This window comes from Eurosta solidaginis, chromosome 1 (genome assembly GCF_040869045.1).
Source record: "Eurosta solidaginis isolate ZX-2024a chromosome 1, ASM4086904v1, whole genome shotgun sequence".
Classification (NCBI taxonomy): domain Eukaryota; kingdom Metazoa; phylum Arthropoda; class Insecta; order Diptera; family Tephritidae; genus Eurosta; species Eurosta solidaginis.
Window position 1 is genome coordinate 247,518,671 of NC_090319.1, and position 26,512 is coordinate 247,545,182.

At 39.3% G+C, this 26,512-nt stretch overlaps 2 protein-coding genes across 2 annotated transcripts in view; one reads left to right on the forward strand and one right to left on the reverse strand.

Annotated features, from left to right (window-relative positions):
* lab (labial) overlaps nt 1-26,512 on the forward strand; it is a 356,032-nt gene that overhangs the window by 152,381 nt on the left and 177,139 nt on the right. The gene's annotated exons all lie outside the window — the stretch shown is intronic.
* Nucleotides 25,728-26,505, reverse strand: LOC137249403 (uncharacterized). Its single transcript, XM_067780880.1, has 2 exons — nt 26,361-26,505; nt 25,728-26,287 (listed from the first exon to the last, which is right to left on the reverse strand). The coding sequence occupies exons 1-2, from the start codon at nt 26,503-26,505 to the stop codon at nt 25,728-25,730; spliced, it is 705 nt and encodes a 234-aa protein (XP_067636981.1).

Sequence of the window (26,512 nt, forward strand, 5' to 3'; positions counted from 1 at the left end):
TAAATTTCGGTCACTTATTGTCGTATTTTGCTTCAGGTAGCTGTAAATTTTCGTTTTCTGTGAAATCGTCGCGTTTGTCGTCTCTTGGTGGAAAAAAGTGAATAAGCTTTAATATATAATTATAAATAGGTGAATAAATTATACAATATATGTAAATATAAATAAGTGAATAAGTTTTACAAATATATTTGAAATGTTTTTGTGTAAAGTGTGTGCAAAGTAGTTCTGCAAATTAAGGAGTTATCATTTGCATTTATATGCGTATAGGGAACTGAGTTCCAATTTGTTTCAAAGTTTGTTTCCAAAATGCAATAAAAAGTTTTCAAGCTACAATGTCTATGCATTCCATTTTTCAAAAAATCATTCTGCTCAAGACGCCGTGGTTGAAGGTGTCACCATTGCGTACCACAAATTCAACTGTTCGATGGCTTCTTGTGACTTTTTCGCTAAAAGCATATATTTAGTATATTCATATATTTTAAAACATTTAGTGTTTAAAATCGCGCTCTTAGGGTGTAAATATGAGCAACTGGTGCGTACAATTTTAAGCATATAGTGTCTAAAGTATTGCACATTTTCTGCATAAAATTCAACAAAAGATTTGTAAAAATAAAGATGTGTAATATTACACATTTATAGTGGTTAAAGAGTTGCCTACCATTTTGGTAATCAATTTTCGCTTTAGAGTGTATGTATTGCCAAAAAATTACTGACATGATATGCCATGAAAAAAAAGATATATCTTTTTGTTTGCAAGGTTTTTTAAAAAAATTTAATATTGAAAAGTAGTAGTATTATAAGTAGGATAACTTAAAAACACTTTTACCTGTCCTAAAAGAAAATGTAACTAGATTTGATTAAGGCTAAACAAGTGAAAAAGTATGTAGGTTAGAAGGGTATATTGCTTTTTAAACCAAAAATACATCCAATTGAACAGGATGTGTGATGATGGCCCTTCGAACAAATAGGCTGACCGACAGACCAATGAATAGATGAGCAATGCTAACATAAAATTTTTTTCGGTTGAAACTACCGATTTTTTCGATTGATTTAAGTAGGGTATCAAAAAAAAGCGCTAGGCGCTACCACCGATCAAGTGGATAGTGGCTATCAATTTACTGCTTCAAAATTGTTTCAGTAGAACAACATTTCATGTTCAATGCTTAGCTTTTACTTACACAAAGCATCCTGCACGATGGCGTTTGAAAAGTGTTTTACCATTTAACCTCTTCTGGAGCTTTGTTGGGGGTTTTCTTTAGTTTTTCTCGTTACTCTTCAGCTCATAACTTTTTTCTATTATAATCTTGTTAGTTAGTACCATTAATCTCCTTTCGTGTATCTCCTTTTTACTTAGCAATGACTTTTGACTACGGACGCCACTTTGGTCCATTTGGACCAAAAATAGTCCCTCCCAACCCCTTTTGATCCGCTGGTCCAATTTTTTTTTTCAATTTTGGTCCTTTTTAGGCAGTTTCCCCGCTTTTGGTACTTTTCTTTCTTTTTCACCGAAGCAAAAATTCAAAATACTGCTAACAAAATTTGCCACACATTTGTTAACCCACAATAATTTTGAATTTACTTTGATGGAATTCTTACCACAAAAATTATTCTGTCAATTAAATGTAGGAGAACAATAACATTTCATCTAGGAGTTAATTTAGGCAAGGCATTACAAAAGAGAAGTGTTGGATCTTTGGCCAAACACATTGTCAATAATTTTTGATGAAACAACTGATTTATCAGAAAAATAGTATGTATTGTGCAAAAGAAGAAAATGTGCAAGGAAGGCAATTGGGATAAAGTTTACAACAACTAAGGCATGACGTTGCTGAATGCGTTTGTAACACTTCAACCATCGTAGGAGTGCGGGTTCAATTCCCACTCCCGGGAGAAAAGGCTTTGAAGAGATTTACAAGGTATATTCGAAACAGCTGTCGCCTTGCCCGTCCTGATGTCACGTTGCTTAAAGTTTTCCCAAATTATTAAAATAAAAGTCTTGTTTTAGTGACTCTAGATATTTCGGTCGGTTATCAAACACTTTTTGTGATAGATTGTTGTCACTAGTCGAACTAAAGGAATATATTTCAAGTACACGTTTGTCTCTAAGAATGACAATGAACTGAAAACTAAGTGGTTTTATATTAAGTGTACTTGCCACTCAATTTATATTCAAGGACAACGTGCCAAACAAAAATTAACACTGATATGAATGTTGGAGACTCGAGTTCAACGCTCAGCTCCCGAAAAGCTAGCTGATGAAGAAGTGAAATTCAGAAACATGTCCTAGTAACCATCGCCGTTTGTAAACTTACAATTTTTCTCTAATATCAATTACAAAAATTAACACCTTTAAAATTTTTGACAAAAAAATTCTATGCCAAAATTTTGAAACCTTTAGTTCTCGTTTGGAACGTCGATATCTAAATCTTTCTCACCCAGCTCAATGAGTTCAAGGAAGTCCAGGACTACTGTGGTGTAATCCACCCAAGATACTTGAAAACTTCTTGGCAGAAGAAATACTTTAACTGGAAGTAAAACAGAAATACTTTTCGAAAGCGTTAACTTTATAAGTGTACAAGAAATTGCTATTAAAATGGGTTGGTGTCGAAATTCTGTATGTACAAAATTCTAAAAACATAATTCTGTTTTTTAAAATTCTGCTTTCAAAATTCTGTATTACAAAATTCTGTATTAAAATATAATGTTAACAGTGTTAAAGAGGTCATGTAATTATTTAGAAAAAGTGCGCCATGCACAGTCATTCTATGTAGAACACCTTTCTGCATAGGCGGCCTTCGGCCGCGCTTATAAAAAATAACCCTGGGCTACGCCATGCCAAGTCCGGGTGTGTGGTATAACCGTGGCTACCGCCACGGTGATGTCCTTCTGCGTAGTATACCCTTCTGCGTAGGCGGCCGTCGGCCGCACTTTAAAAAAATAACCCTTAGCCGATCCAACACCGGCTTCGCCATGCCATGATTCCGGAATTTTGACTTCCAGAATTAAATATGCAGAATTTTAGAAAGCAGAATTTTAAAAAAGCAGAATTTTGTTCAAGCAGAATTTTTTTACAATTTACAGAATTTTGTTTTTTTTTTTGTAATACAGAACAATGACACGCTCCCTATTAAATTATGTATTTTTATATTCCGCTTTTGAAGCAAATGTAAAAGAGATTTGATTTCGGAAGAAGTGTTTTGTGTAAAACTATTCCCTACGGGAACGCCATAAACTTTAATAACAACACTTTTATCTAGTTTCTTGTATCTAATTAAATATAATCCGGTACCGTTATTGAACAGTTGAAACTTTTAAGACGCTTGATTTTTAATCAAAACTCAGACTTACTGAAGTTAGGATCCGGCATGAGTTTAAATGTTTGGGGAAAAAGTAAGCATCTATAAAAATAGCAATAACATAATTGCTTAGTTTCATTTTAGATTTACTGAGTTTGCCACAATGCAATTTTTTGAACCGTTCCTTGCTGAAACCTATGTAACTGCGCTATACATTTTATTTCATTGCAATCAAGAAACAATCAAGCAAAACTACATATTATTTGCTTTTGTGCAGTTTGAATTAAAGCCAAATGTCTTCTTTTCGTTATTTCTTTTATTAAAATTTTATATAGGAAACCAAGGAAACCATCTAAAATGTTTATATTTTACAACGAATACGACACTCTACTAAATTGCCTAATTGTTTGTATACCAATGAACTACCTTGTTGGACGGCCATAACCTTTTAAACGGTTAAGCGCCACCGTGGTGTGATGGCAGCGTGCTCCGCCTATCACACCGTATGCCCTGGGTTCAACTCCCGGGCAAAGCAACATCAAACTTTTAGAAATAAGGTTTTTCAATTAGAAGAAAATTTTTCTAAGCGGGGTCGCCCCTCGGCAGTGTTTGGCAAGCGCTCCGGGTGTATTTCTACCATGAAAAGCTCTCAGTGAAAACTCATCTGCCTTGCAGATGCCGTTCGGAGTCGGCATAAAACATGCAGGTCCCGTCCGGCCAATTTGTAGGGAAAATCAAGAGGAGCACGACGCAAATTGGAAGAGAAGCTCGGCCTTAGATCTCTTCGGAGGTTATCGCGCCTTACATTTATTTTATTTTTTAATAAACTTAGAAAAAAATTGTGTCCTTTTTTCGATGAATTTTAGTGCCAAACGAAAACATGGTGGGGTACCGTGCTTTTGACATTGCCGTATGTATGTAAGTATGTATTATTTCGAGCATCACTTAAAACGCTCTTCCATTCACTGAGTATTTCCAAAGATGACGTATTTCTCATTATATTTCCGGCTCGAAGGACTATGTTTAAAACTTACTCACTGCACTAAACACCTTTCAAAGGTAAAAGAGGGTACATATATGTCGATATTCTATTTATGTATATATTTACAAATATAAAGAATTTATAACAATAATATAATTAAATTAAACTGAAAGAAAAAGACGCGACGGCGGGCGGGCGATATAATAAAAACTGCGTTGGGACGGGCGGGCACGATCAATGCGTGTGGTTGGGTAGTTTTAACTAAACTAAAAAATTGAGAGCGCGGTGGTGGTTGGCAAGCCACAGCTGAGCTGCACTGCCTGCGCTTGGTCGCACTGGCCGGGTGTTGTCAGACGGAGGGGCGGACTTAATCCGAAAATCGGATCATGTCTTCAACACTATGGGATGCGTAATTTTACCAAATTTGGAGTTTGAGCTACGTAATACCAAGTTGCCTCTAACGAGACTATCTTCATATACGTACTTAGCTCCTAATCGGTAATTAAGGAACTACATAGATTTCCCATATAAATTTGTCCCTCATATATTCGGTAATTATCAACAAATAATGCTTTTTCCTGGACTATCCCTAGCTTCTCGAGTTTCATCCAGCGTTATCACATGGTTAATTTATTTTTTATCCAAAAGTGTATTATTCCCCAAAAAATGTATTCATTTTTTCAATTTGTATTTTGAAAGATTTTGAGTAATTTGGTTTGAGTTTTAAATAAAATAAGAAAAAATTCCTGGAATTAATAATATTTTGAACAGAACATTGCCATGTGTGGCATTAAAATGCATGTTCATAAATTTTTTAGAAGTTTAACTGAAAATTTTAGTTTTCAAACTTTATTGTAAGCTTAAAAAAACTGGGTTTTCAAAAATCGACACTAAACCCCTTCATTTACTTAATGAAATCAATTAAAATTCCTTATTCTTCGTCTACTGTGTACCGTGCATTGTTGATCTCCGAACCTCCTAATGCAAAGCAAAAGAAATAAAAGCGCTTAAGCAGGTATTCTTAAGAGATCTTACAAAATTATCAATAATTGTTTTTATTAAAACTGACCTGCTCAGTATGCTTACCCGCTATTTCAGTTATCAGTTGTTAAAAAAACGAGAAGAAAATGTTCTTATTTCTCGAAGAAATGTGACGAGGTTCATTGCCGAGCAAACTTTTTGTAACACTATTGACATATTCAGTCTATCTGAGGTCCTCACGCACCGACCAGTTAAACCCAATCTTGATAAAAATTATAACTTTCCAATCAAAACTATGAAAAACAAATAAGTGGCAATCAGAATTGGCGAACAGTACCATTTTGGATGTTGATGTTGTTTTAAAAACCATATATATTATTTTTCTACTTGTGTAGCTTCCACTGTAGCTTCCACTAATAAAAAAGCGTCTTTAACGTTCAGTTTCTAGAGTTTTACATCAAGTATACCAATTTCAACTTTTTAGGCCCATTTTCTGTAATTTACTTTTTGTCAAAATTTGTTTATTCGGTCAAAAATGTCTTCTGCAAAATTAAGCTCAAGGGGCACCCGCTTAGAAAAATTTTAAGTATTTTGATATGTCCCTTCCCGGAACGTGAGCCCAGGACCTTCGGTGTGGTAGGCAATCACGCTACTGCCTCCAATTACAAATGTATAGTTTCAAATAAAAATGTTTCAAAAAAACTACATACTTTCGTGTGTATGTGAATTAAAGAATAAGGAGAAGCACTACTACAACGGCAACTTTGGCTCAACCTTTTTCGATGGTGATCCGTCAAGTTGTCAGAATGTATTATACGAATTAAGATTTTCACTTTTTATGGCATTGAATTAACACATCGAGAATTAAATGTAGATGTACATATTTGCAACCTTACTACACTACAATTTTAAGCATGTTGACATATACACAAATGTTAGCGTGCCCGTCTTTTAGCTACCGAGTTGGTTTTTATGGATCATTCCATGGTTGGTACGGGACAAATCGTAAATAGTCATCGAAGTGCCTGAAATTGTTGTAGGGTATTAATGTTGGTGTGTGTTTGGGCGATTTCCTGTCATCCTTTGTAAAATTTGATTTGGATAAAAACAGGTTTCGGCGTTGTGACATCTTCCCCGCCATTTATTCACATTACTTCCATTCACTTCTGTGCATCACTTCAACCAAATTAAAAAAAAAAAAAACAAGTTAGGAAGGCTAAGTTCGGGTGTAACATTACATACTCAGCTGCCAAATTACAGCTTGAAAAACTTTTAAATTACCTTCTTGTTTTACTAATTTTCTATTCTGCGTCATAAGGTCAACCCACCTACAAAGTTTCATCGCTTTATCCGTCTTTGGTAATGAATTATCGCACTTTATCGGTTTTTCGAAATATTCGATATCGTAAAAGTGGGCGTGGTTATAGTCCAATTTCGTTCATTTTAAATAGCGACCTGAGATGAGTGCCAAGGGACTTACATACCAAATTCCATTAAGATACCTCAAAATTTACTCAAGTTATCGTGTTTACGGACAGACGGACGGACATGGCTAAATGAATTTCTTTTTTCGCCCAGATCATTTTGATATATAGAAGTCTATATCTATCTCGTTTAGTTTATACCGTTACGGGGTACCGTTATGCGAACAAAATTAATATACTCTGTGAGCTCTGCTCAGCAGAGTATAAAAATGTGCCTGGTACTTATTAATATATTTTACCACTCTGGGGCTCATTTCGTCGTGCCTTATACAGATATTACACAGGAGCTTAATATAAGCATGTGTAACTAATCACAGATGTTGCACCTCACAGATGTTGCACCTGCATAATAAAAAAAAAAACATATCAACTTGCTCTGCAAAAATAAATTGATAATTTTCTGTTTTTCGTAAATTATTGAAAATAATTTATTTTTGATTCTCATTTATTAGATTGATAATAAAATCCGAAACATCAAGCAAAACCGACTAGATTTTTCACCCAATTAGGGATTCAATAAAGCAATAATAATATAATTAAGAATTTGAATATTGTATGGAAGATTGAGTTCGATAAGGACTTTAATGTAGAGAACCTGACTAGATATTTCACTAAGCCTCTGAAATTGGCATTACACAATTTTTGACACACATTTTTTGCAAAAAATACCGGAACTACTAATTTTTGTAAAGCACGCCATATGGGCCATATTGAATCGATACATATAAAACTCACCAAAGTTATATATATGAAAAGTAAAGGCATACATATTTGCAATAAAATAGTTTTAACGCTGGACTTAGCCTTGTTTGAACAAAAAAAGAAACGAAAATATGGACTAAACATTCATAAAAAATATAAAAGGCTTAAAATAACATTTCCGCACATATCTTGAATTATAAAAGCTTTATAAACCTTTGTTATTTTTTATGAATATGAGAGTTAGATTTGATTAGTTGTATGTGATTTTTCGGTCAGAAATCGCAGTATATGACGTTCCAACTCTAAAAATCTAATCTAATATATTGTAACGATTTTACTTGCAAATCCTCTTATTTGCCCTTCTGCTAAGTTCGAATCACTAAAATGTTGAATAAATAACTTCAATATTGAATAATGGAAAAATGGCCTTTATTAAAGTACTTCACAATAACACTTATACTTTGCAACTAGCTGGCTTAATAACCAAACTGATTGATAGCTCAAATGAAACTGATTTCTCGCCTCTACTGTCGCGCCTTTTATACTTTTTGATTTCTCATTGCATACTTCTAGGCTTTTCCATTCCAGAACTTACTAGTTAGTTATCAGCTACAATATCGCCAGCCACAACTACGTTTATAACTTCTCCTTTGAGTAATACTTGCACAAATTTTTGCCCTCTCTTGTGACAACTCAGATAAGATATATGCATGTGTTTGTGCATTGGTTCTCCGCTGCTCGTATACGTACATATGTGTAGACGCAATTATTGATTCGTTTATGTAGATACATAATGATTGAATTATTGATGTGAATTCACTCCATTGCTTAGCATCGGCTTAGAGATAGCAGCACCCCTTAGTTTTGCTAATATTCGTAACACTGCCCTCCACCTAAGTCTGATCGTCCCGATCAGACAAATCTCTCGATCTAAATGCTGCTAACCTCTCCAAATGAACCACTTTCATTTTGGTTCGTGGTTTGGTAGTGGTTTGTATGCGGTACACTACATCGTTGATCCGTTTTACAACTTTGTATGGGCCTTCCCAGTTACACTGCAATTTCGGGGACAAACCTTTTTTTCGTTGTGGGTTGTATAGCAGCACCAAATCTCCTTCCTGAAACCCTTCCGAATTAATTGCTTTATCGTACCTCGCTTTCATTTTGTCACTCATAATCTTTGCTCGTTGCCTAACCAGATCGTGTATCTCTCTTAGCTCTTCTTCCAATACACCAGTGGATTTCTTGACATTCCTCTCCGCATCGGCATCTATCCCATACTTCAAATCAGCTGGCAGTCGAAGGTCATTGCCAAAAATTACCTTTGCGGTAGTTTGGCCCGTTGCGTCATGTACTGCCGATCGGTAGGCCATCAAGAATAATGATATGTGTGTATCCCAGTCCTTATGGTACTTGTCTACTACTTTCCTTAAATGCTCCTCCAATGTTCTATTGAAACGTTCCACCATACCAGCGGACTGAGGATGCAATGCAGTTGTCCGTGTTTTTCGAATGCCCAACTTCTTGCACATTTCTTGGAACACAGCTGATTCAAAATTCCTGCCTTGGTCAGAATGTATCTCCATTGGTACACCATACCTTGCAACCCATTCGTTTGTAACCACTTCTGCTACTGCTTCTGCTTCTTGGTTTGGGATTGGGTACACCTCTGGTCATTTACTGAAATAATCCATAACCACCAGTACGTATTTGTTTCCGTGGTTGATAGTAGGAAATGGACCTGCGACATCCATGGCGAACCTTTCAAATGGTGCACCTGAAATATACTGTTTCATCTGGCCATGACTTCGTGTTTTGGGCCCTTTCGCTCTGTTGCAAACCTCGCAGTTGGCAATCCACTGGGTGACCGACTGACGGCAACCAACCCAATAGAACCTCTGCTTAATTTTCTCGAGCGTCTTTGTGATTCCAAGATGACCTCCACTTGGTCCATTATGCAGCTCGCTGAGCACGTCAGGAATCCTCTTTCTGGGAACAACTATCAGTTTCTTCTTGCATTTACCATCCTCACTCTCCTATACTCGATGAACGCAACTGGATATCAATTCTAAACTGTTCCACTGTGCACAATATCACTTCGTAATGGGACTCTCTGCTGACATCTCTTCTCTGTTTGGTCTTTCGTTTCGTTCGAACCCTTGCATAACACGTGACAGATCTGTATCTTCTAGCTGACACTTTCTTAGCTGTTCCTTGTCCCATTCATCTGTACATGTTATAGTCATTAGCCGAACATCTATAATGTCTTCTTTATCCTCGGCATTTGAACGGTGCTTGCATTCCAAACTACATGGTCTTCGTGACATTGCATCAGCATTTCCATGGCTACCTTTTCGATGCTCAATGGAAAAGTCATAGCTTTGTAGTCGCTCGATCCACCGTGCCAATTATCCTTCCGGATTACGGAAGTGCAGAAGCCATTTCAATGCTGCGTGATCTGTCCTGACGCGGAATCGCTGGCCGTAGAGGTATTTGTGGAAACGTTTAATGCACTCTACCAATGCCAACAGCTCTCTCCGTATAACGCAATAGTTCCTTCATGGTTTTCCAATTGAACGGCTACAATATGCAACTACCTTCTCCTGTCCATCGACCAGTTGTAATAAAACGCCTCCTATAGCATATCCTCCCGCATCTGTATCTAGAATAAACGTTGCTCCTGGAATCGGATATGCCAACATTTGGGCAGTGCACAAACGCTCTTTCAATGTTTGGAAAGCTACTTCTTGCTCCTTCTTCCATTCAAAACCTTATTTTTTCTTGTTAGCTCATGGAGACTATGGGCTACGCTGGCAAAATTTGGTACAAATCGGCGGTAATATGTGCACAGCCCAAGGAGACTTCTCAATTCATGCAGATTCTGTGGTCTTGGCCAATCCTTTACTGCCTCTATCTTTTCATTCGCTATACAGATACCTTCTGTCGTTACCTTGTGACCCAAATAATTTACTTCCTTTTTAAACAGCGTACACTTTTTGGGACTTAACTTCAGACCAGCGCCAGCTATTCTCTGGGAAACTTCCTCGAAATTCTTTAGATGTTCATCAAAGTTCTTCCCCAATACGTTGATGTCGTCCAGGTACACCTAGCATGTTTTCCAATGTAGTCCTTTCAGTACCTGGTCCATGAGTCTCTCAAAAGTAGCTGGTGCATTACAAAGTCAAAAAGGCATCACTGTAAATTGCCAAAGACCATCACCGACACTGAAGGCTGTTTTCTCTTTATCTTCCTCCTTCATCTCCACTTGCCAGTAGCCGCTTTTCAAGTCCAGCGTGGAAAACCATTTCGTACCAGATAGCGGGTCCAGAGTGTCGTCAATTCTTGGCATTGGGTAGCTATCCTTTTTCGTTACGTCATTCAACTTCCGGGAGTCCACGCAAAACCTCATTTTTCCATCCTTCTTCTTTACAAATGCTACCGGTGAACTCCATGGACTAGCTGATGGTTCGATGACGCCGCTGTCACTCATTTCTTGTATGATTTGACTCACAACTTCCCGCTTCGCCAGTGGAACACTACGTGGAGCTTGACGGATCGGCCTCGCATCTCCAGTGTCAATTTGATGTTTCACAACGTTGGTGCGGCCTGGTTTGGAACCATCCTGGTCAAATATGTTCGCGTACTTTAGGAGCAGTTGTTTTGCCTTACTCTGATATGCTTCCTCTAGTATTACTAACTGAAAAGTGTTCCTGCAGCTGTTCAGAGTTAATAACTACTTCAGCCTCTTGGCATCCTCCCAAAATAGCTCCTTTAGCCAGTTTGAGTGGTGACTTGAACTCATTGAGTACTCTTACCGGAAACGTCCATCTTGTTTTGTCATAGCCAGGGTTTTTCCTACAAGTATGTTCAGTGCTGATTTGTTTGCTGCTTCGACAACCCACAATTTGTTTGTCCCACAATCTCCATCAACCTTTGCCCAGATGACTGCTTCGGATTTTGGTGGTATTTGCTGGCTCTCTTCCACCAGCACTCGTTTACTGCTGTAGCCTCTCTCGTAGCCGAAATTAAGTGGTACATCCATGTTCTTATATCGCATCGTCTTGCTTTGCATCTCGATCTTGATGCCCTGGTCGATTAAGAAGTCCACTCCAATTATGATTTCATCAACAATCTCTGCCACTATAAAATTGTGTACTACCGTCACGTTCCCAATTGCGACTTCACATGATACTTCTCCAATTACCTAGGTGTCCTCTCCCGTGGGTGTACTTAATCTTACTCCAAGCAATGGTCTTATCTTCTTGTTGACTAAATCTGATCGAATGATGGAATGGGATGTACCCGTATCTACAGTCAGTAACCGTTCCTTTCCATCCACATGCCCTCCGAGAGTAAGATTGCTTGACCTTCTTCCAATTTGCGAGATAGAGATTATGTGGCATTCAATTGAGGGAGCCAGCTGTCGCCCCTTGCGGCTGACTCTCTTTAGTTTAACGATAGAGTGGACTTGGAGATTTGCTCATCTCCATCAGCTCTGCGTTTACGACCACCCATATTGTTGGAACTGTTAGGGTTGGTGTTGCAATATCGTGCAATATGACCTGGGTTGCCGCACTTGAAACATTTAATAACTCCTGCATTTTTCTGTTGTGATCCGTTCAGTGCTTCCAAAATTGTGTCTAGCCAATCTGGTCTTTCCACTTCCACACGATGAGCTTTGTATGCTGGTTTACTCAATAGTGAGGCAGTTTCCTGAGTCAATGCATGTGATACCGTCTCTGCAAATGTTGGCTTTGGGTTTGCTTATGTGGATCGCTTCGTTTCGACGTCCCGTATGCCATTTATAAAGCTCTGAATTTTTACTCTTTCGGTGTATTCCACGGGTGCGTCGGCATTCGCCAAATGTGCAAGCCTTTCGACATCTGACGCAAACTCCTGCAAAGTCTCATTAGCTTTTTGGTAGCGGTTTTGCAACTCTATTTGGTGTATCTGCTTCCTGTGTTCGCTTCCGTATCGCCTCTCTAGAGCGCTCATTAATGTTTCGTAGTTGTTCCGCTTTCCCTCGGGAATAGTCTGTAGGATTTCAGCAGCAGATCCTTTCAATGCCACGAATAGTGCAGCAACTTTATCTTCAGCAATCCAGTTCTTCACTGCTGCGGTCTTCACAAACTGAATCTTAAACGCCTGGAAAGGAACAGAGCCGTCAAAAAATGGAGTTTTTACCTTCGTATTGCTTGCTGAAACAACTGAGCGATTTAGTTGCAACTCCTGTATATGACCTCGCAATGTTTCAATCTCGGCATCGATTTTGTTCTCAAGTTGCAAAATTTTTGTGTCTTGCGCCTCCATCTTCAAAGAAATACGTCCTTCTTGCTCTTCCAGTTGTGCAGAAATCTGCGCTGATATTTGTGCCGATATTTCGGATATTCGTGCCTCTTGTGCTTCAATCGTCAATGTTATACGGTTCTCCTACGATTCCATCTGTGATGACATATACGTTTCTGTTCTTCCAGTTGAGATGACATATTTGTGGATATTTGTGGATATTTGTGATGACACGTGCCTCTTGCGCTTCCAGTTGGGATGCCAATTCTGACGACATTGATGCTACTGTCGATGTTTGTGCAGATATCGCAGCCAATATCATGTTCAAGTCCGTGCTCGTAACTGTCTGCGATGTTTCGTTTTTCTCTTCAATTTTTGTTGTCTCTTTGACATCAAGATGAAAGACATACCCTTCCACGTTAATTCCTTCTGCTTCCATTGCCACTCGTAGTCGTGCCTTAAGTTCGAGTTTAATGCCGGTTGTATTCAATCCACGGCTCTCCACCTCCTTCTTCAGTTGCTGGATCTTCAATTCACTGAACTTTGGAACTGGAATTTATTCAACAATCCCACTTCTGACAGCAATTGTAACGATTTTACTAGCAAATCCTCTTATATGCCCTTCTGCTAAGTTCGAATCACTAAACTGTTGAATAAATAACTCCAATATTGAATAATGGAAAAATGGCCTTTATTAAAGTACTTCACAATAACACTCAAACTTTGCAACGAATAGCTTGCTTAATAACCAAACTGATTGATAGCTCAAAATGAAACTCCTCTTCGCCTCTACTGTGGCGCCTTTTATACTTTTTGATTTCTCATTGCATACTTCTAGGCTTTTCCATTCCAGAACTTACAAGTCAGTTATCAGCTACAATATTGCCAGCCACAACTACGTTTATAACTTCCCATTTGAGTAATACTTGCACAAATTATTGCCCTCTCTTGTGAGCAATTCAGATAAGATATATGCATGTGTTTGTGCATTGCTTCTCCGCTGCTCGTATACGTACATATGTGTAGACGCAATTACTGATTCGTTTATGTAGATACATAATGATTGATCTATGGATGTGCATGATTTCACTGTTCAGCATCGGCTTAGTGTTGCGAATATTGTAAAAATATAGTATAAATGGGAAAGTTTGGATGTTTGGATGTCCAGACTTTTGTATTTGTGCCTCAAGCAAGAACGGCTGGACAGATGTGGATGAAATTTGGCACACATATAGAAGGATCTACTAGCTATATATTTTTCCAAAGGGGGGAGGTCCACGTCCCCTAATAACAGTTATAATTTAATTATTATATTTTTCCCTCTTTGTGACTGAATCACGCCAGAACGGCTACACGGATTTTAATGAAATTTGGGACACAGACAATAGTCTTTTTCGAACATGGAAAGGGGGGTGGAGGTCACACGAACCCTTCGAAAAATTACTTTTTAATAATTTTTACACATTATAACTTTATCTTTACTGAACTTCACCAATATTAAAACTCAATAGGTCAAATAAGTCGAGGGTTTACAAAATGAGCAGTGACACCCTCCACCCTTCTCTCACCCTCTGGTGTAAAATCTATAAATTGTTATAACTCAATACATATTTTTCTCCTAAATCCATAATTTTTGGTATCTGGCTCATACAGATCGAGATCTAAACAATTTTGGAAAAACGATCGGCGGTGCTCTCCGTCTCCTCCCGCCATCCGCCCTCCTTCAATTGTTTTTATTAGCACGCTTTTATTAGCTTTACCCGTATGCTTCTTTGTAACTTTTCATTCGCTCCAATGCACCTCCTGCCCTTTAATATGGTTTTATAGTTACTGAGGCTGATTGACTTTGCCGGTGCTCGAAACATGGTCATATCAAGCACGAGGTTCATGCATAAAAAGATACATCAAGCTACATGGCTGTCTCCTGATCGAAATACTCGCAATCAGATCGATCACGTTGTGATAGACGGACGGCATGCCTCCAGTGTTTTAGATTTGCGAACGATCCGAGGACCTAACATCGATTCGGACCATTATCTCGTTGCAGCCAAAATACGCACCCGCCTCAACGCGGCTAAAAACAAGGAACAAAAAACACAAGGAAAGCTAGACGTCGAAAAGCTTCAATCACAACAGACTGCCAATGATTTCGCAACTCGACTCTCACACCTGCTCTCTGAGGGCACAACTCATCCTGAAGGAATACAGGAGCAGTGGGAGCATATCTCCAAAGCACTTCATACTGCCGCCGAGGAAAAAATTGGTTACCGACGGCCACGAAAAAACAACTGGTATGATGAAGAATGCCGCGTTGCAACCGAAAGAAAAGACGCTGCCTACAGGGCCACGTTAAAAGCGAGCGCGACAAGAGGAGTGTGTGAACGCTATCGTGAGTTGAAAAGGGAAGCGAGACGCCTTTTCAGGAAGAAAAAAGCAGAAGCAGAAAGGCGTGAGTGCGAGGAGCTTGAGCTGCTAGCCACCAGGAATAACGCCCGAAAATTCTACCAAAAAATACGGCGACAGACGGAAGGTTTTAAGACCGGGGCAAACTCCTGTAGGAATGAAAACGGCGACCTTGTAACTGATGTCAAGAGAGTGCTTAGATTATGGAGGGAACACTTCTCTGCTCTCCTAAATGGAGGCAGCAATTCACCGCGCAGAGATGAAGAACCCGATCCCGCAATCGATGATGATGGAATATATGTCCCCCCGCCCGATTATGACGAAGTTAGAATAGCAATAACCAGATTGAAAAACAACAAGGCCGTGGGCGCTGATGGATTGCCTGCGGAGCTATTCAAGTTCGGCGGCGAGGAGTTGGTAAGGCGCATGCAGCAGCTTCTTAGCAAAATATGGGCGGACGAAAGCATGCCCGACGGTTGGAATCTAAGTGTTCTTTGCCCAGTCCACAAGAAAGGGGATACTGCAAAATGCACCAACTATCGTGGAATCAGCCTTCTTAATATCGCATATAAGGTCCTTTCAAGTGTATTGTGCGAAAGATTGAAGCCCACCGTGAACCGGCTGATTGGACCTTATCAGTGCGGCTTCAGACCTGGTAAATCTACCATCGACCAGATTTTCACAATGCGCCAAATCTTGGAAAAAACCCGTGAAAAGAGAATCGACACACATCACCTCTTCGTCGACTTTAAAGCCGCCTTCGACAGCACGAAAAGGAGCTGCCTATATGCCGCTATGTCTGAATTTGGTTTCCCCGCAAAACTTATACGGCTGTGCAAAATGACGTTGAGCAACACCATCAGCTCAGTCAGAATTGGGAAGGACCTCTCCGAGCCGTTCGAAACTAAACGAGGTTTCAGACAGGGTGACCCCCTATCGTGCGATTTCTTTAATTTGATGCTGGAGAAAATTATACTAGCTGCAGAACTTAACCGCACTTGAACAATATACTATAAAAGCGTGCAATTACTGGCATATGCTGATGACATTGATATCATCGGCTTAAACACCCGCGCTGTTAGTTCTGCTTACTCCAAGCTGGAAAAAGAAGCGGTAAAGATGGGTTTGATGGTGAATGAGGGCAAAACGAAGTACCTGCTGTCATCGAGCAAAGAGTCAGCGCATATGCGCCTTGGCAACCACGCTACTGTTGGCAGCCATAATTTCGAAATAGTAAAAGACTTCGTTTATTTGGGAACCAGCATCAACACTAGCAACAACATCAGCACTGAAATCCAGCGAAGAATCAATCTTGCCAATAAATGCTACTTTGGACTAGGTAGGCAATTGAAAAGTAAAGTCCTCTCTCGGCGAACGAAAATCATACTCTACAAGTCACTTATCGTACCCGTCCTGCTATATGGGGCAGAAGCATGGACCATGACAACAGCAGATGAAGCGGCTTTTGGAGTGTTCGAGAGAAAAGTTCTTCGAAAGATTTATGGACCTCTACGCGTTGGCGATGGCGAGTACCGAAGAAGATTTAATGATGAGCTGTACGAGCTATACGCAGACATCAACATAGTCCAGCGAATTAAAACGCAGCGGCTGCGCTGGCTAGGCCATGTTATGCGAATGAAAGATGATGCTCCGGCCAAGAAAGTGTTTCTATCGGAACCCGCCTATGGAAGCAGAGGTAGAGGGCGGCCCCCACTCCGTTGGAAGGACCAGGTGGGAAACGATTTAAACTCCCTTGGTGTGACCAATTGGCGCCGGTTGGCGGAGCGAAGGAGCGACTGGCGCGCCTTGTTGGACGGCCATAACCGTTTAGACGGTTAAGCGCCAATTAAGTAAGTAAGTAAGTTAGCTTCACCTTATTTTTAATCCCGTTAGGGTCATATCGAGACCCTTCTGGGATCATTTCTGGATGGTTTCCGGGATCATTACGGGACTTTTTCGAGGTTATTTTGAGTCCCTTCCGGCATCATTTCTGGATGGTTTTCGGGATCATTTGAAGACCTTTCCGGCATCATTTCTGTATAGTTTTCGGGATCCGTCCGGGATCCCGACGGGGTAATTTCGAGACTATTTCGGGACTAATACGGAATCATTAGGGGACCTTTCGGTATCATTTCTGACCGTCAGGGTAATTTCGGGACTATTAGGGGATCATTTGAAGACCTTTCCGGCATCATTTCTGGATAGTTTTCGGGATCCGTCCGGAATCCGGTCGGGGTAATTTCGGAACTTTTTTGTGATCCTTTGGGGTCCCTTCCGGCCTCATTTCTGGATGGTTTTCGGGATCCGTCCGGGATCCCGTCTGGGTTATTTCAGGACCTTTTCGGGATTATTTGGGGTCCCTTCCGACATCATTTCTGGATGGTTTTCGGGATTCGACCGGGATCCCGTCGGGTCATTTCAGGAGTTTTTCGGGATCATTTGGGGTACCTTCCGGCATCATTTCTAGATGGTTTACGGGATCCGTCCGGGATCCCGTCGGGGTAATTTCGGGACTTTTTCGCGACTAATACGGGATCAGTAGGGACCCTTTCGGTGTAATTTCTGAATGGTTTCCGGTATCCGTCCGGGATCCCGTCGGGGTTATTTCAGGACTTTTTCGGGATCATTTGGGGTACCTTCCGGCATCATTTCTGGATGGTTTTCGGGATTCCGGGATCCCGTCCGGCTCATTTCGGGACTATTCGGGGATCATTTGGGAACCTTTCCGGTATGATTTCTGGATAGTTTCCGGGATCCATTGGGGATCCAGTCAGGGTCATTCCGGGACTATTATGGGATCATTTGAGGACCTTTCCAGCATCATTTCTTGATAGTTTTCGGGATCCGTCCGGGATCACGTCGGGGTCATTTTGAGACTTTTTTGGGATCATTTGGGGTCCCTTCCGGCCTCATTTCTGGATGGTTTTGGGATCCGTCCGGAATCCCGTCGGGGTCATTTCAGGACCTTTTCGAGAAAATTTCGGGTCCCTTCCGGTATCATTTCTGGATGTTTTTCGGGATTCAACCGGGATCCTGTCGGGGTAATTTCGGAACTTTTTCTAGGCTAATACGGGGTCAATAGGGGACCCTTTCGGTATCATTTCTGGATGGTTTTCGGGTTCCGTCCGGGATCCCGTCAGGGGCATTTCGGAACTATTAGGGAATTGTTTGGTGTACCTTCAGGCATCGTTTCTAGATGGTTTTCGGGATCCGTCCGGGATTCCGTCGGGGTAATTTCGGGACTTTTTCTGGACTATTTCGCGACCATTTGGGGACCCTTTCGGCATCATTTCTGGATGGTTTTCGGGATCCGTCCGGGATCCCATCAGGGTATTTTCGGGACTATTAGGGGTCATTTGGGGACCTTTCCGGCATCATTTATGGATAGTTTTCGGGATCCGTCCGGGATACCGACGGGGTCATTTCGGGACTTTTTCGGGACTATTTCGGGATCATGTGGGGTATTTTCCGGCATCATTTCTAGATGGCTTTCGGGATCCGTCCGGGATCCCGTCGGGGTCATTTCGGGACTTTTTCTCGACTGATAAGGGATCATTTAGGGACCCTTTCGGCTTCATTTCTGGATGGTTTTCGGGATCCGTCCGGGATCCCATCAGGGTCATTTCGGGACTATTAGGGGGTCATTTGGGGACCTTTCCGTCATCATTTCTGGATGGTTTTCGGGATTCGTCCGGCATCATTTCTAGATGGTTTTCGGGATTCGACCGGGATCCCGTCGGGGTTATTTCGGGACTTTTTTTCGATTAATACTTGATCTTTAGGGGACCCTTTCGCTATCATTTCTGGGTGGGTTTCGGGATCCGTCTGGGATCCCGTCAGGATCGTTTCGGAACTATTAGGGGGATCATTTGAGGACCTTTCCGGCATGATTTCTGGACAGTTTTCGGGATTTGTACGGGAACCCATCGCGGTAATTTCGGAACTTTTTTCGGCCTATTTCGGGATCATTTGGGGACCCTTTAGGGGTCATTTCATGACATTTTCTGTATTATTTCGGCCAATTTGTAGGGGAAATCAAGAGGAGCATGACGCAAATTGGAAGAGAAGCTCGGCCTAGATCTCTTCGGAGGTTATCGCACCTTACATTTTTTTTAAATATAAGTTTTATCACACAAAACACCCAGATAACAAAGCACATGCTGGATCAGGTATCATAATAAGGAGCAGTAGTAAGAATTGTAATACAAACTCGTACCGCACGAATGCTATCCAAGCCACTAATATTACTGTCGAAGATTCGAATGGCCCAACTACGCTCACAGCTCTCTATAGCCCACCCAGACACGCTATCACTGCGGAAGAGTATGAAAATTTCTTTAAAACTCTTCGAAATCGATTCTTAGTTGGCGGTAATTACAACGCCAAACCAGGGATGCACCTTAACGTTAAGCTAATCGTTTATCAAAAAATTTCCACCGTTTCCGTTGAAACACTTCGAATTATTATCGATAAAGAAATTATGAAGATAAATTGTATCTCGTTTTTAACCGAAACGAAAAGCTTTCGTTAACGTTAAAAACGTTAACAAAAACGTGATACTTTATGTTTGAATTGTGCTGGCAATGCTATAGCCATGGTGAAGCCGTAAGTTGGTAACAACGAGCGCACATACACACACAAACTCCATGTAATTTGTTTGTGTAATTCGTTGGTGGTAATGTTAAAAATACTGTGAGAAATGTACGTACTGTCAAAATTCATGAGAAAAGTTGCAATCAGCTTGGCTAATGCTTTCACCTTTAATGACTCCGCCATCAATCAGCTTTGCCAGCATAGTTTGAAATTAATAATCAACATAAACGATTTGATTTCGTTTTGATATGGCAGAACACGAAACGAAATCATTTCGTTAATTTGACGTTCTTAAAGGTTATAAACCAAACGAAATGACTTTGTTTCGTTTATTAACGTTAATTATCGTAACGAAATGATATCGGTTCGTTGGTTAAGCATGCCTGCGCCAAAGGCAACTATATCAGGCTATTAGCCGTCCCAAACTAACTCGATTCTCTACTGGAACACCCACATATTGGGCCACATAAATGGGCCGAATTGATCGAGTTCTGTATGGTAAAAGGCATATCTTCTTCAGAAATAATTAGCAAATCGTGCTTTGAATTTTCTTCTGACCACTCCCCAATATTGGTAGCAATTGATAAAAATCGCACATCCACAGTTAATCATTGTAGCCTCTATAATCAGAAGACTAATTGGGAGTACTTGCGATTTATGATCTCGTCTAATATTGACTTAAAACTATCGCTGAAATCCGACGAAGATATGGCTGAAGCAGTCGAACACTTTAACAGGTGTATCCAACAAGCTGCATGGAACTCAACTCCCACCCTCAGCAGGCAAAAAACCATAGGCGTTACCCACGAAGTAAAAGCCAAGCTTAAAAAAAAGCGCATCGCACGGAAAAGGTGGCAGCAAACCCGGCATCCCGATGACAACAAACGGTTGAATGCATTAACTAATGAACTTAAATCCATCCTTAATATGGAGCGCAACAGAGAAATTCAACAATACCTCAGTAATATTGATGCAGCAACTGCAACTGATTACTCCTTTTGGAAAGCGACTAGCAAGCTAAAGAGGTTAATTATCTCAAATGCACCTATAAAAATGGAGAATAACGAGTGGGCAAAAAGTGATGTTGAAAAAGCAAATATTTTCGCACGCCACCTAAAACTAGTATTCACTCCGCATGATATTGAACCCCCACTAACAATAACTAAGGAAGTGGAAACTACCCTAAGTCATCCATATCAAAGTCATCCACCCATAAAAAAATTCTCAATATCGGAGATAAGAACCGTAATTGCAAAACTCAAGCCAAAAAAAGCTCCGGGTTACGACTTTATCAATGACACTATTCTAAAAAATTACCCCACGAAGGCATACAATTGTTTAATGAAGTACTAAAAACTCAATTCATACCCCCACAGTGGAAGTTTCGCAGATGAAAATGATTCTGAAACCCGGAAAGCCAGCTGATACAGTTGCATCAGAAACGATATAATATAGAGACATTGCATAGACGAAAAATCGTGTGAGGCAAGCTTCACAAAATTCTAATAGGTCACATTCACCACCTACCACAGCAGAATTTGTTAAACTACCACTGTCTGTATTTGTTATTTAATAATTATTTGTACACTTTTTATTCAGCTAATGTGTTCAGATTTTAACTTTTACTCACTAAAACTTCTATCAGTGTATTTCTGTGCTTAAATTATGGTAAAAATTGTGTTAAAGTTTTTGGTGTGGTGAAAGTGACCTACTAGAATTTTGTTACGCTCCGCTGCTTTCCACCGAAGTTCGCGCATGCAATATCTTTATATTCAAAAATTTTTGGTTGCATCTTACAGACCTATTAGTCTGCTGCCTATCGTCTCAAAAGTTATGGAAATTCTCTTCCTTAAAAGATTCTTGCCCATAATAGAAGAGCTTAAAATCATACCCAATCACCAGTTTGGCTTCAGAAGAAGGCACGGAACAATTGAGCAGGTCCACATACTCACAGAGCAAATATACGACGCTTTTGAGAAGAAAAAATACTACACAGCTGCTTTTCTAGATATTTCACAAGCTTTTGTAGGTATTAATTAATTCAAGGACGGACTTCTCTATAAAATAAAATACACCCTCCTTATAAACTACTTCTTATTTATAACAGGGCTGCAAACCGCCTCGAAAATCGAAGCGGTTCGGTTCAGTGGTTCGAACCACTCAGGCAAAACTTAAACCGGTTCGTGAACCGGTTTTCGGCTACCTCTGAACCGCCGAACCGGTTCGGTTCAAGTGGTTCAAACGTTTAATACTAAGTTTTGATAGTATACAAAATTTGAAATTCGTCACTTGGGATCTGTGTGCAACCAACCATCGATATATACGAAGCATACAAATAAAATACAGTTATTGAGATCACATCCAGGTATGTATTTATTTATAAAATTTATCAAAACGTTTTGTTGATTATTATAAAATGTGAGGAACGAAATGGTAGAATGCATGACTATACTTGTAGGGAGTATTTACAACGCATATATTCTGCACGTAAGAACGTAGTCGTATTTTTAAGAGAAGAAAAACTATTCAATTAGCTGCTTTCAATATACATATATATATATAACACACCTACTAAATTTTAGATGCGATATTACACCATAAACTAAAAGATATTGATGAAAATGTAAATGTCTTCTTAGCTTTTCTTAGGCATTAAGCTTATAAATGTTGATATACGGTTATGTGAAAAATAATATGGTTTCCTTTTATTATTCCCAAATTATGTTTATTTTTTAGTTTTTAATAATTCCAATTTAAAATATCATTCTAATTATAACACAAACTATATATATACATTTCAAAGCTTACACAAAGCTCCCAACAATTAATCAAACTTTCATCAGTTTTCCAGACTTATTAAAAACTTTGCGAGTATGCAGTTGTGTTGCTCATCTAACTGTAGTGTAATAATGTGCAAGTTTCAAGAGGGTGTTCGCATTTTTTTCCATACACCGCATGAACAAAATTTGTTTCTATATGGAAGATATGGGCAACACCATCGGGGGAAAAAAAATTAACGGTAATTCTCATCTACTTGAAACTTGCACACTATTACACTACAATTGAATGAGCTTCACACATGAGACTGCACACTGAGAAATTTTCTAAAAACTGTTAATAAAAAGTTTTGAAAATTGATAAAAATTGTATTAAATTAACTTTAAAATTTTTATAATTATACATAAGTATGTATGTGGTTTGTGTTATAGTGCGGACTATGTTATAAATGAAAAATGAAAAAGCTCTTTCATATACGAAGTTGTTATTCACGGGGTTTGAACTCATTATGTAAATTTGTTTATTTTTTCAAAAGCTTTTGACCACAGGCGCAAGCAGTAGATGCTATTACTATCAGAAGTGACAACTCCCGGCGTTGCCATCGAGAAAAAATGTATGCAATTTTATCTTAGAGTTGTATTTTCAAGCAAAGTGGTGAATTAAATAAGTAAAGTGGTTTTTGTTCAAACTTTATTTTGAACCGAACCGAACAATTTTTTTGGGTGGTTTCGGTTCCGTTTTTGGAGGTAAGAAAAAAACGGTTCGGTTCGTGGTTCGGTTCATTGCATTAATTGACGCTTAACCGTCTAAACGGTTATGGCCTTCCAACAAGGCGCGCCAGTCGCTCCTTCGCTCCGCCTACCGGCGCCAATTTGTCACACCAAGGGAGTTTAAATCGTTTTCTACCTGGTCCTTCCAACGGAGTGGGGGCGGCCCTCTACCTCTGCTTCCATAGGCGGGTTCCAATAGAAACACTTTCTTGGCCGGAGCATCATCTTTCATTCGCATAACATGGCCTAGCCAGCGCAGCTGCTGCGTTTTAATTCGTGGTTCGGTTCAAAGCCCTAAAATAGAGGGTGGTTTGGTTCATGAACCGGTTCGGTTCGAACCGGTTTGCATCCCTGATTTATACAATCATATCTAAAAGACTCAGACTGCCCTTTATGAGTGCTTAGCAGGCGTCCCGCAAGGCAGTGTAATGGGCCCAATACTTTATCTACTTTACACGTATGACCTCCCAATAACAAAAGGCGTCACTATAGGCACGTTTGCCGATGATACTGGGGCGGTGGCTGTTGACCCTAACCCTAGCGTGGCTTCACTCAAGCTTCAAGGAATCTTAAATAAAATTACCCATTGGCTGTAAGAATGGAGGATCAAATCCAATGAATCAAAATCCGTTCCAGTGATATTTACTACCAGACGTAACACTTGCCCACCCGTTAAACTCAACGTTATTAATATACCACAAAGCTATGAAACAAAGTACCTTGGTATGCACCTCGACAGAAAATTAACTTGGAGGACCCACATATTCAACAAAAGAAAGGCTCTTGGTATAAAACTAAGAAATCTGTAGTGGCTTATGAACCGAAATTCACAATTATCAGTTGATAACAAGGTCCTACTTTACTCAGCCATCATAAAACCCATTTGGACATATGGAATACAATTGTGGGAAACTGCAGCAAACTCAAACACAGAAATTCTCCAAAGATTCCAATCGAAACCCCTTAGAATGATTATAAACGCACCCTACTAGTGACTAACAACCAGCTACACCGAGATCTAAAGGTTCCACAATAGCTGAAGAAATCAAATAGTATGCTATTTCGTACAACACGAGGCTTCTAACTCACGCCAACCCATTCATTCTAGCCCTGTCAGCAAGACCAACTAATTTCACGCGTCTGAAAAGAAAGTCAATCACAGGTCTTCAACACTGATGAATTCTTTAAAAAAAATGGATGAATTTAATCAATTATTTGTTTGCCGTCATTGTGAATTCATAATTAGTAAAAAATCTTTCTATTCCTCCATTTCCATACCTGTCAAAGAATAGCTGACTGGGAGAACGGCTGTTGCGAATGGCCACAGAATGGAAGAAAGGTTTGTTTTATTTAAATTAGTCTACAGAAAATCAGATTTCATGTTAATATACATTTTTAAAATCGAGTAAATTTCGACAATATGAGCAGCCAGTTAAGCTAACATTTTAAAATAATATTATGTAAAAATGCAATATAGCAGTCCCCTACAAGAATGTTTGAAAAACAGTATTGAGCAAATGATTTTAGTAAACGAACAGTGATTTAACAGCTGATCCAGGCTGTTTACTATTGTGAAAGTTTTTTGTTTTTTTCAAACATACGCCACTTGTATGGATTCACAATGTTTGCCGATTTCGCCGAGTTTCATGTTGCTAACTCAAGAAAATGTATTTAGCTCATTTTTTGCCAAACTTGTCGATTCGCCAAAATAGTTCTGTCACAAGTATCAGATGGGAGATAATAAGTAGTTAACGTTATTGATTACAATATTAGTGGAAGTAGGTAGAACAAACCCGTACCGCCTTTATTCCCACTACAATAAATTGTGAAAATTGCGCGACATTTAATTAACGCGTTTCTTGCTCTCTCGGTTACACTGTTAAAAACCACAAAAAGAAAATTTGTTTAACATAGTGTTAATATTAGATACTTTTTAATCCATTCGTGCTTGTTGAAAATTTGAGTGATAGTAAGACCTTTTCTGCTGGTATCGACATTATCGCAAAACGTTTGCAGGAAGAAAACGAGAAGGATGTAAAAGGAATATTGGCACCAAGCTGGAATAGACAGGCCCTCGTGAATGTATGTCCTTCAAATAAATTACTGTTCGAAATATCTCACATGTGCAATATATTTTGTAAACAAAGTCCTGCTCAAATGTTTGGGTACAAAGAAAAAATTTAACAAAAATGGATTTATAGATTTATATGTCAGGTTAAAGCAAAGTTCTTTTTTATTATTTTAATTAAATTAAATTTAACAACAATAGCTTTAAAACTATTTACATCACATATTATGCACTTATTTCCTCATACAGAATCACTAACTATCATTGAACTTAACATACTTAACAATTATGCTACTAATTTTCGATTAACACAGCCATTGCACACTTCGTTCCTTCAGTAAACTGAAATTCTTAAAATTTTATTCTTAATTGCATTGGTGACTCTTACCACTGACTTTTATTTGCCTGCAATATAAGGTCTTGCAACGTTCGGAACTCCGAGTTACTATAATTTTTCGAAGGGGACGCAGCATCCTGATCATCTTCGTATAAACTTTCATACACGTAGTCAGGATCTACGGCAGGTGAAGGCTTTTCTGGTGTTTCGGCGACGGCATGATCATTTTCGTCATTGTTTTCAGCTTCATTTAAATCTGTATTTTCGATACCATTTTCCCGATTGAACATCTTGAGCAATTCGTCGATTTTCTCTGTTGGAATATCATCCACCATTCTCACGGCGATTCTTCGACGCGAGCGATTGAGGTTCTTCCCTCTGCTCTTATCGTCATCATTGAATTCAAAATTTAACGAAGTCTTTAACGTTTGTTTAGGTAGCCTAAAGTTTTTGAATAATGTGTGAAAAGTATTCCATAAATGATCAGTAATCCTCTGTTTGTTCTCATTATCAGCATTCAATCTCACATACTTGGGATTTTCCTCAATGAATCGATGCAGAAGGTTTATTGTATTTTGTTGATTCTTTTGAGATTTGAGTAATTCAACTGCAATTCAATAAGCGAAAAGGAAACATTATATGAGAAAATCAGTTCAAGTTTTATTTTCAACCATACACACCTTTATCCCCGGAAAGCCCCAACTTCTTTTGAAAAATACTCCATTCATTTCCGTGATCTTTTAGATCATTCCTCGGCTTAAGATAATAGCCATCACATAAATTACTCAAAAATAGTATAGCACAAATTATGAATGAATATATCATGTTTTAA